General features: G+C 41.6%; 2 protein-coding genes and 1 pseudogene across 2 annotated transcripts in view; 1 reads left to right on the forward strand and 2 right to left on the reverse strand.

Moving 5' to 3' along the window:
* The first annotated feature begins 463 nt into the window (after positions 1-463).
* Positions 464-11,937, forward strand: part of EIF2S2 (eukaryotic translation initiation factor 2 subunit beta) — an 18,805-nt gene continuing 7,331 nt past the window's right edge. The window contains exons 1-4 of the mRNA XM_004370427.3: positions 464-617; positions 5,564-5,741; positions 7,238-7,341; positions 10,935-11,070. Of these exons, the coding sequence (XP_004370484.1) occupies positions 603-617; positions 5,564-5,741; positions 7,238-7,341; positions 10,935-11,070 (433 nt within the window). The 5' untranslated portion in view covers positions 464-602. The remainder of the gene's footprint in view (positions 618-5,563; positions 5,742-7,237; positions 7,342-10,934; positions 11,071-11,937) is intronic.
* Positions 5,753-11,937, reverse strand: part of RALY (RALY heterogeneous nuclear ribonucleoprotein) — a 128,335-nt gene continuing 122,150 nt past the window's right edge. The window contains exon 9 of the mRNA XM_023725246.1: positions 5,753-6,086. The gene's annotated coding sequence lies outside the window, so the exon portion shown is untranslated. The remainder of the gene's footprint in view (positions 6,087-11,937) is intronic.
* LOC105756769 (40S ribosomal protein S12 pseudogene) lies at positions 8,546-9,034 on the reverse strand (annotated as a pseudogene).

An 11,937-nucleotide genomic window follows, 5' to 3' on the forward strand; every position in this document is an offset into this window, starting at 1 on the left:
TAAAATCCTTAGAGAGGTACGGGCCTCCAACTCCAACTTCGAATTCCTCAAGTACTTTTCTTCAGTAGAACATACCAGGGGGAAGGTGGGGGTAGTAGCACAAAAGCTAAAGCCCCAAAGAGTTCAGAGCGCCTTACCCACCTTAACCCAGGAAGAACGGCAACGAATTCACACTACAAGCAATGTAAAACAGCGTGGATTCACAGCTCTACGAAACAATGAGGAAACCACAATCAAAACCAACCTTTCCAGAAGCCGCTCACTCCCGCGGCGCACACAGACCGCTGTGTGGCTGCTGCGCAAGGACCCGCCTCTTGCAGGCGGACTACAAGTCCCGGCACGCCCCGCACTGCGGCGTCGCCTAGTAACTCGCGCCTGCCGGAGCGCGCTAGGTTGGGTTTTCCGTGCGCCTGCGCTTTGGCGGTCTCTGCGCAGGCGCATTTCCAACGCTGGAAGGAGGGGGCGGGGTGTTGTTCCCTTTCGCTGATGCAAGAGCTTAGTGCGGTGGTGGGAGAGGTATCAGTAGGACCGGTGCTGTCGCCGAAGCCTGGGGTTGACCCGTCTGACTTCCCTTCCGTGCCAAGCCCACTGGATCCGCAGCCATGTCCGGGGACGAGGTGAGGGCCTGAGCCTGGGGCTAAGGACTAAGGCGGGGAGCCGAACCTGCCTCAGTGTGGGAGACCGGGCCTGCGGCCTAGCGGCCGGCCGCCGCCATGTGGGGCAGCCGGGCCTAGGTGGCCCAGAGCGGCAGAGCCGGCGAGGACTCCGGAGCGACGGGCTTGGCTGCACCCTGCTCTCCTCAGGGCGTCGGCGCTGAGGCCGGTGTCCTCCCGTGACCGGCGTTTCCGGAGTTAGAGCACACGCTGAGCTGCTTACTCTGAAGGGGGTTTGACTGTCCGGTTAATACGTCTGCTTAAAGAGCTTGGGACTGGCGACCCCTGCCTTCGTTTAACTCTAACCCGCCTCGCTGGACGCCGGGGGTGCGGAGAGGAGCCTCTCTCGGCTCCCGGGAGGATGCCCTCGTTAAAAAAAATACTTTGTAGACTGTCTTGTCCGGGCCGGTATCCCGCCCTAGTTTTTATCTCGAGCATTACTTCTTAAAAAGAAGCAGGGTAGGGAGATAGGACAAGAGGAAAAGATCCCTCAGCCTCAAAGAGTGATTAACCCGCTGGAAAGTTTCAGGGCGTTTAATCCCTGAGTTTCCTCATCGGAGAGCTCACGGAGACGTGAGCGGGAAGTCGGGGCTAAGAACCTGGTTGGATCTTTTCCTACCATCGTGTTTGTACCTCAGCGAATTTCCCCAAAGCCCTTTTTGCCACTTTGTCCCAGTTCATGTAAAATCAAACGACTTTAAAATGAAATTGATAGTAAGTGCTATCAGTAGGTATTGATTAACATTGGGAGAGCTACTGCTTATCTGCGAGTCTCCCCCTTTTCCCCCCAAAAAAGCTCGTGAAGCATTTATCATTCACTTCTGTAAACCTTTGAGTGCTTGGCTTGGCTTGTAGGGCCTTGAGGGAGGAAGAGGAAGGATTCGAGACTTTCTAGAGAGTTGGGTTTTGAGGTACGGTATTAGAATTTTCTCAGTCGGTGGAAGGGCACCAGAGGTCAGGGGAATGGTTCAGAAAGGCAAGGAAGTGTGTTCACAGAAAGTGGAGTATTCTCCAGTTTGGTTAGAGTTAAGGAGTAAAGATTGGAAAAGTAAGCTGTGGGTAATTCATGAAGGGCTTTGAGGACCAAGTTAAGGAATTTGGATTTCATTCTGGAGGAGGCTCCAGTCTAAATTTGGTTCTTACAACAACCCTGTAAGGTAGATGATATTATTAGGTCCATTTTAGAGAAAACTGAGGCTTAGAGGGTTATATAATGCCCAATATCAAGTAGTAAGTGGCTGAGCCAGTAGCAGAATTCCAAATCTGTTCAGTATTGCTTTCATTTAGGTGACTGTAGGAGGCTTCACTAGCTTAGAGAGAAACAGAGAGTCTGAAGGTGGTTCTTGATTGGAGCTCATGATAGACATTGCTCTGGGGTACTCTATTTCAAAGTTCTGAGAGTGACAGTGTTTCTTGCTTGTTTTGTTTTTACCCACTTTTCAAGCTTTTCATAACATTTAGCAAACTTAGTACTTATGTGGAGTGCAAGATACCCCGGACTGTTACTCTGCCTATGGTTCCTATGATAAAGTGCTTACAGTGCAGTAAGGAAGGTAAGAGATCAAGGTAGAAACTACTACTTGCCATAAGAGATAGAAATAGGGCCATCAACATAGCAATTTTCAGGGCTGGAGGGATCATTTCTAACAGTGAGGGGTCAGGTTTTGAAGGAAGTGGAATATAAATGCATTATGGAAGGGTGAACAGGATTTTGACAAGCAGAGATGGCAGAGCTGGCATGCCAGCAGAGGACTGTATAGAGCTAATAAAGTATTAGAGCAGCTTGGCATTTCTCAGGTCTACCAGTCCAATTTTACAAACAGGAAGCTACGGCCCAAGGAGGTAACTTGCCCCCCAAGATCACACAGCAAGTTAGTGGTAGAACTGGAATCAGAACATCGGGTTTTACGCACAGTATGGGCTTATGGGTGTGGTATAGGTGCTTTGCAAATGAAGCTTTAAACTTAAAAAAAAAAAAAAAAGTTTATAAAACAGAAAAAATACGAAGGGAAATAAAAATTTCCCAGAATCTTATCACCCAGAAATGACAACACTGAATGAGACATAGGAACACTATCTCATTCTTAAAAGGAGCATTAATTAAAGACCAATGCCTTGCTTCTCTGTGGGTTCTTTTGTAATTCACACTCACCTTCTTGCTGTGGTGTGGCCATGAAGTGGATTTCTTGGGTTAAGTGTGATGGCACTAGGCTTCCAGTTTGATGATGTGCTTCGATCTGTTGGGGTAATTTTTGTTGGTATCCTTTTTCTCACCTCCAACCCAACAGAAGCTGAAGATGGAAACTTTATACTTTTGAAGGCTTTGTTGTGAACTTAAAAAAAAAGCTGAAGTGATTCTGTAATTTTCCATCATAAGTGCACTGTCAGTGACTATTTGCTTCTCAAATCCAAACTAGTCTCATAAACAAAACATTTGGAATGCAGTCAACTAACTGATTTAGAAGTCAGAAATCAGTCTTAAACAGTTTTTTTTTTTTTTTTTTTTCCTTAGTCAAGCCTGTCATGGCCTTGTGACAACTTCAGGCAGGTCTACTTTGGGACCCTTATTTTTATTGGTTTTCTTATTTTTAAACTGCTTTGCAAGCTTGGTGTGAATAAGACGATGAGTATATGTTAAGTATCCAGTGCATCACAGACAGCAATGAGAGAAATGTTAATTATTTCAGTGTATGATTCCTGCGTGTTTACTACACATTACTAGGCTACAACCAAACTATTTCCCTATAAACCTAAGTAAGAATGTTTTCGGGGGATAAAAGAGGCAGTTGTGAGGCCGTCCTCTGATGATTTCAGGACCCCTCTCATCTTTGGCCTGTCTTACTGAATAGGAGTTAAAAGGCAGTAAATATTCCAAGGAACTTGATGCTTGAAAAAATGCAATATTTGCAATCCTCAGGTTATGAACATCCAACTTGTATACAACCCATAGTTAAGAACCAACCTTCATAAAGCCTATTATGTTAAAAATTTGAGGTACATACAATGGTTCGTAGTAGCAAACCGGGCAGTATTTTGCAATGCGCATCAAAGTATTATTATTGCATTATTATGTTATAGATGTTTTAGCGTATCTGGAAGTGTCTCTTTAATGTTTTTTATGTATAGAAAGGTACACTGTATACTATGAAAAACATTTGACTGACATTAGATACAACTAATCGTTCCCTAACTGTTCCCGACCTACTAAAGACAGACTTGGGCTCGGAACTTGTTTGTAACCTGGACACTGCCTGTAAATGAATCATAAGCCCTGCCAGACGACCAAATTTACAGTGCTTGGGGTGCTGTCTGTCCTTTTGCCAAGTCTTCCTACTTCAGGTATGAAGATTAACTGTAGCTGCCTCCTTGGAACAGATTGCAGCACTCCATGTAGGATGACACAAGGCCGAGTAGGTCAGCAGTGGGGGCCTCCTTCCTCCTGGCTCTTCTGTGTTAGAAGGTACTCTTCTTTAGGTTTGCCAGTTAATATTCTTCAGACTGACTGCATCTCAGACTTACTTATTTATACAGTTGGATCCTTGTTAAGGTAGGCGAGAATAACTATAAAAATTTCCAGAATTCTTTGCAGATACTTCTGAATTGGTTAAGGACGATAACTATCCTACTTTATTACACACAATAGTTTGGTCTCAGTGTAGTCAGTTCTTTAACGTACTTGGGACATTAAGTTAACAAGATTCAATTTTGGAATTTTTTTGAGAGTTTCATGATAAGTCTTCGAAATTATATCATCTGAGTTCATGAAATTTTAGTGATAGGAATCAAGAGACCATGTTTTGTGAACTGTAAAGCATAATATAAATTATGATAATAATTGCTAACACTTAATGAATACTTATGTGCCAGGTATTGTGCCAGATGTTTTACATTTATTTACTCATTTAATCCTCCCAGTAATCTTGTGAGGTCGATCTGGTTCTGCTTGATCTCCATATGAACTTTTCCTGGAGTAGTAACAAAGTAAGAGCCAGAGTCAAGGTATGAATTCAGTCCGTTGGACTAGAATCTGTGCTCTTAAACCCTTCACTACACTGCAGCAGCAGATCATTGGGCAAAATGCTGAATTTAAGCGTGGTAGGATGTGAACTAAGATTGGTAAGGGATTCAGGAAAAAAGTACTTGGGCTTTGATCTAATTCTGTTTGACTTCAAAGTCTTCACTCTTTCTACTCTACCAGACTTCTGCCCAGTATGTTGTTTAAACTATTACATCTAAAATAACTTTATGTGTATTTTTTTTTTTTTACAAGTGATCAGTGCAAACAGATAAATCTACAAGTTATAAGTTAGTTTTTCACTTTTCCTATGTAGATGTTAGATAAAGTAAGAGCTTTTAATGTTTCAGAAACAAAAAGCAGAGTAAAGGGTTCTTCTTCCTCAGGGATTTGCTATATGAAGAGTTACTGATGGATTTCTTTAAAGGCTTGTCTGAGCTTTAGGATTTTAAAAAAAAAAAAAAATGTTTCTAATCAGGTAAGTCCTGGTGTAGTAACCCTGGGTCACTAACTGAGAAAAAAAAGATAACTGGCCTAAGCATTGGTTTTCTCATCCATAAAGTGCGGGGCTTGCTGAATTCCCTTCACCAGATTTTGTGATTTATTCATAAGGTCTCCATATTGCTCATGAAACTAAATGTGAAGTTACTGTATTTTTGATACTTTACAAATTAAAAGGCATGTGTACACATTTCAGACACACAAACCCAGATGTTTAATAGTATGAGTAAAGTTGGATGGACAGTTTTATTTTGGAGGTAAAATCCTTTTTTGGTGCCTTAGTGCATCAGATGTTCTTTAAAGAGAATGCCTTTTGACGATACAGCATATTTGGAATGTGAGCATCATTAAAAATAATCACTTGGTCCCTTTTTTTTTTGTGTCTTTTAAACAGATGATCTTTGATCCTACTATGAGCAAGAAGAAAAAGAAGAAGAAGAAGCCCTTTATGTTAGATGAGGAAGGGGATGCCCAGACAGAAGAAACCCAACCCTCAGAAACAAAAGAAGTGGAGCCAGAGCCAATTGAGGACAAAGATGTAGAAGCTGATGAAGAAGACAGTAGGAAAAAAGGTGAGTGGTAGACGTGAGGGGGTCACTGTTGTCATCAGAAACCTGGTTCTCTTCCATTGGTGTTGAATTCTGTGCTTGCAGTAACTTCTCACCCTGATAGGGCTGCTTCGTTGAAGTCAAGGCCATCAACAGTCTGTGTGCACTGGGCCTTGCCAGATTTCTGATAGTCTTCTTCCTGGTAAATTGCCATTGCATTCACAAGTCGCAGAGATGATGAAACCATCATTCTTGGGCTGGTTTTCCAGTCTAACCTGTCATGTCTGTTCTCCAGCTTTAATGGTGGTCACATTTGAACGTAGGCAGGAAAAATTAGCCCAAGATAGGCAGTTTTGTGTCTTAGCAGGTCTGAAAAATATATAGAAGAGATTAAAATTATAGCTTAAAATGTTTGCGGTTAAACACCAGCTTTGTTATTGACTCTTGTGCTCTAACGTAGACACAATTTGACTATTTGAGAGATAAATGTTTCAGTAAACGTAATTACTGTTTGTCAAACATTAAAGACACTGTACTGGGGCTAGAGAGAACTAACATTTATTGAGCATCTCATGTGCTAAGTATCTTGTAACATGCTCAAAATAAACTTGGAAGGGAAATCATTCCTGTTGTAACAAGACAGAATTAATTCATAAATAGCTCCTTTGAAAGTTTTGTAGCAGAGAGATCCTAAAATTTCTTAGTGTACAATAGGACAGAACAAATGGAAAACTTATTGAACAGAAACCATTATTCATTAGTAGTAGATAAAGTTTCGTTGATATTCATATTTCCTGTGCAGCCTTATTTTAATGAATGAAATAATTTATGAGGGCTTTTGTCAGTTGATTAATTCAGTAACATGTTGAGCTAATCCTTGTTCACCTAAATCCTAAGGATTAGCTCCTTGGTATCTAACAGGGAGATAGACAAGCAGGCTAGTAATACGTACCTAAGGTGGGGTGAGCAAAGTATCTTGGAGGGACATCTCACTTAGCTGGGGGGGAAGGAAGGTTGAGGTTTAGGATCCTCTAGGATGAGGGTAAGAGCTCTGTGGAAAGGGCCCATATGAAGACCTAGAAATGAACGACCACACTACACTTGGAACTGGAACTAATTCAGGGACTGGTGCCTGGGATTGACGTGTATGGGATGAGGGAGTGGGCAGAAATGGAGAGAGAAAGCTGGAGAGTCTTAGAAATTATGTCAAGAGTCCTGACTTTGTCCTGGGGCTAATGGGGAATCATTGAAGGTTTTTAAAGCAGGGGACTGACATGGTCTGATTAATAAATACATTTTCCCAACATGGTCCCATAACCAGATTTTTCTGTTTACAAAGCTTTGAGTTGACCTGCCATTGGGTTTTTCAGAACTGTAAACTTTGTGGTGTGGAGGGAGTACTGTACTCATTAATATCTGATCTCTGAATAGCTGAAACATGTTGGCTTAACTCATAATTTGATGTTTTCCTTCTGCTGGTTGTCGTTAATGATTGATAACCCCTGATCTGCCCTTTTTAGATGCTTCTGATGATCTAGATGACTTGAACTTTTTTAATCAAAAGAAAAAGAAGAAAAAAACAAAAAAGATATTTGATATTGATGAAGCTGAAGAAGGCATAAAGGTAGTATTAAATCTCTGTTACTTTCTTGTTGAAAGTAAAATTTGACCTCTTGAAAGGTTGCTAATGGCTGATGTTTCTCCTCTTTTGTCTCATCTCTCACTAGCTTTGCTTTTTGTTATTAAGCACTTAATCACCACAATTAAGTTCATTTTATCAGGAGTGTATCCAAGTGGGTATTCTAAAGGATTATGGTTGAAGGAATGTAAACTTAGATTATGTCCATTGTAATGTGTGCCATTAAGATGATCACAAAATGTCCCTTGTCCTTAACCATACTGAGATTGTTTGATTAGATTTCTGTGGAGCAAATATTCCTATGGTTTCTTCCATTTAAGTTGTGGAAGCCTGTTGAATATACATAAACTTATGTGTGTACCTCTGAGCAGCAAAGAATGAATCCAGCCTGTGGTGGTTGGTCACTGACGACAGTATGGCCTGTAGGTGAACTAGAACAATCGGGCTAGTTTTATGTTCTCTGATCTTGTAGGGAGTTGACCTTGCATTTGTTTTGACTTATTACTGGATTGGTCTCTAATACAAATACCTCAAAATTCTTTTGAACAAGGAATAGATAGATATGCGGGTAGGTAGGTAAATAGAAGGACAGATGGAAAGAGGAAGATGGAAGGAGCAAGGAGCTGAAAGTCTATTCTTCCCCTACCTTTTATACACACTGTCCAGGAACCACTTCAGCAGAGTCTACGCATCTATTTTTAAGATTTATATATATATAGGAGCCCTGGTGGCACAGTAGTTAAGCAGTTAAGTGTTCAGCTACTAACCAAAGGTTCACCAGTTCAAATCCTCCAGCTGCTCCTTGGAAACCCTGTGGGACCGTTCTACTCTGTCCTGTAGGGTCACCATGAGTTGGAATCGACTCCGCAGCAACAGGTTTGGTTTTTTTTTTTAAATGATGTTAATGAGCAGGATTAGAGGCAGTTATGTTAACAAGATGGGACTCAGTCTACAGGATTAGGTTGTATCTTGAGTTAATCTCTTTTGAGATATAAAAGAGAATCAAGCAGAGGGGAGAGGGACCTCATGCCACCAAGAAAGAAGCACTGGGAGCTGAGCACATCCTTTGGACCTGGGGTCCCTGCGCTGAGAAGCTTCTTGACCAGGGGAAGATTGATGACAAGGACCTTCCCCCAGAGCTGACAAAGAAAGCACTTCCCCTGGAGCTGGTACCCTGAATTTGGACTTCTAGCCTCCTAGACTGAGAGAATACATCTGTTAAAGCCATCCACTTGTGGTATTTCTGTTGTAGCAGCACTAGATAACTAAGACACCAAGTTTTTATTTGCTGATTTTTTGTATTTGAAATATTCTTCAGTGACATCCTTGGCCTGAGATTCTTTGCCATAGTTCTGAACCACACAACTGCAACCAACCACTTTACAGGGTTTCTCCTCTCTGTCAGTTTTGCAGAGGCCTACTCCCCCTTGTTGTCATCAACCTTTATCAGGTTGACTTGGTGTTCAGCACAAAGGGCCTTCACCAACTTGACATACACAGGAGCAGTACAATTGGATGCCAGCATACAAAGATGGGTGTGGCACTTGTCTAAGGCTTTGGCAACTTCGCCATATCTCCGTGCTAGGCCATCCAGGATGAGGGCAGTCTTCAGCACCTCTTGAAAAGCAGTATGAACGTCCATTACACCTCCAGCAGCAATGCCTTCCTCGGCTATGGCAGTGGGTTATGGGTAAGCCGAACCTTGAATGCACCTGGGCTTCCACCTGCACACAACTCAGCAGTGGCAGGGAAAGAGAGCCCATATTTTTCTTTGGTAGATAGCTTGTTTGTTCAAATCCCAGTAAATAACGTATCCCACATGTAGCAGGAAATGTATGCTATAATTTCACTGAGTTTTGGAAACACTGTCACAGTTTAGATAACTTGATTAATTCAGCAAATATGTGTTGGTGATTACAGTGAGTCAGGTATTGTGTGTGCTAATTGCCAGGGATACAGAAATTAATAAGATATTTTTCTCTGTTTTCAGATATATTTTAGTTCAGAGATAATTTAGATAATTTAGAGTTTTTTTAAAACAAAATGATTTTACCTGGATTCATCTTGTTCTCTCCCTGCTTGGGAAACTGAGAAAGAAAAATGCTCAGATTGTACTGAACAAATGGGGATTAAATTTACTGGGTAACATGGTGACATCAGATATATGCCACAGAAAGTCTTGGATAACAAGGCATTGTAGGTACTAATTCTTGATTCCTCTAGTAGGTTTTGTCCTGAAATGTCACTTATAGAATCTATTATTAAATTAAGTGTGCTTGGATACTTTTTCACTGCTATTGAAGTCATAAGAGGATGTTATAGGTGTCCTGGTCACCTGGCAGGGCATGGATGTTTACTTGAAGCCAAAGTGTTTTGAAGTCTTGGGTTACTCTCGCACCTGAATTTTCAGACCATGACAGTTTTGGATATAAGATGCCCACATTGAAAAACCACTTTTTGCTATTCTGTGCCTTTGACTGTGTCTTGGCCTCAGTTTAGAAGTAGACCTTATTGGGATAGAATAAATAATGTTATAGGACTAGAAGCTGGCTGGTGTGTGCTAGTTTATATTCTGTATCTCCCAGGTTTTTTATTTATTGACTGTTATTTTAGAGACTAGATTAATATCTGGTTTCCTGTTTGTATGGTATATAGCTAATACCATGGGCTGATTGGCCATTGATAGCCAAACCTGGCACCAGACTACACGGCTGGATTTGGGGTTCCAAGTCTAGAGCTTCAGTTACTCCCAGCCATTCCAACTTTTCTTCATCCTGCTGATAAGATTTCTGAAATTACTGTAGCAGTTGTCACAGTGGTTCAGGATGTAGGCACACAAAAAAATAGATACCGGTAGGTAATTTTCACATCATACTTTGGGGCAGGGAGCTGGATAAGCTGGTGAGAGGAGGGAGAAATAGAAGGCTGGCAACTGAGACTGGCCCTTTCTGCTCTTCTTGGCTGTTTTTATGAATCATTTCTAGTCTTTGATTGCTTTGCTTACATCCATGCCTACAGCAGCTAATCTTGGAGCCAAGCTTTACCTTGTCTCCATCCATTTGTCATGTGACCTTAATTCTCCCTGGGTTATATGTTTCCCTCTTTCATGATGTTATATATTGAAGTGATTCCCAAAGATCTCCACAGTCTGATGCCAGACTGACTGCATCAGAATCACTTAGAAGCGTCTTTAAAATACTCCTGAACTTCATTCCTGCTGAAGATTGTCAATCAGAAGATTTAGGAGTCTTCTAAAATTTACCGGGTGATTCTGAGAGTAGCCTAGTTTGGAAACATACGGAAAATGATTATAATAAATAAGATCCTGAGGCCAAAGAATAAAAAGAAGGGATAAAAGAGAGAAAAGGCCAAATTCCACAAGTGTCTTGAGGATTTCATTGTTAAATGGCAAAGAGTCTCTCGGAGTCATTTTGGCCCACCTGTGAGAGGCATTTCTTATCTGTAACTTCAATTTCGAATATTTGATTTTTTTCCTCCAAAATGATGCTAGCTCATGTCATTTTAAAGAAAGAATACTCCCAGTATCAAAATGTTGAGACTATTGTCTCATTTCTTAGGATCTTAAGATTGAAAGTGATGTTCAAGAGCCAACTGAACCAGAGGATGACCTTGACATTATGCTTGGCAATAAAAAGAAGAAAAAGAAGAATGTCAAGTTCCCAGATGAGGATGAAATACTAGAGAAAGATGAAGGTAATTTTGGGGGCTGAGCAATGCATTTGTAGGTTACTCAGGCCTTTGGCCTAGTCTCACTGATGTGATGCTCCTTTTTCTTTCCTGCCTTTTATTCCCACGGCTTAATAATGGATGCTGAAAGGAAAATAGTGTCTAACTTGATGATGACAGTTTAAGATTTAATGGGGGACAAGTTTGGCAATTTGGTTATATTAACTTCGTGATTCACAAGAAGAAACAATCTTTGTTGGTTATGAGGGGTGGGAGGGGGCAGTACTAAATAGATAATAGATAAGTGGTAACTTTGGTGAAGGGTAAGACAGTACACAGTACTGGGGAAGTCACCACAACTTGTATAAGGAAAGGTCATGGAAGCTCCATAGACACATCCAAACTCCCTGAGGGACTGACTTGCTGGGCAGAGGGCTGTGGGGACCATGGTCTCAGGGAACATCTAGCTTAATTGGCATAACACAGTTTATAAAGAAAATGTTTTACATTTTACCTTGGTGAGTAGCTTCTGGGGTATTAAAAGCCTGTGAGCAGCTATCTAAGATACTCCACTGGTCTCACCCCTTCGGGAGCAAGGGAGAATGAAAACAAGATACAAGGGAAAGATTAGTCCAAAGGACTAATGGACCGCAACTACCATGGCCTCCACCAGACTAAGTCCAGTACAACTACATGGTGCCCAGCTACCACCACTGACTGCTCAACCAGGATCACAACAGAGGGTCCCGGACAGAGCTGGAGAAAAATGTAGAACAAAATTCTAACTCACAAAAAAATCACCAGACTTACTGGCCTGACAGAGACTGGAGAAACCCCGAGAGAACGGCCCCCAGACACCCTTTTAGCTTAGTAGTGAAGTCACTCCTGAGGTTC

Source organism: Trichechus manatus, unplaced genomic scaffold, assembly GCF_000243295.1.
Source record: "Trichechus manatus latirostris isolate Lorelei unplaced genomic scaffold, TriManLat1.0 scaffold00008, whole genome shotgun sequence".
NCBI lineage: Eukaryota > Metazoa > Chordata > Mammalia > Sirenia > Trichechidae > Trichechus > Trichechus manatus.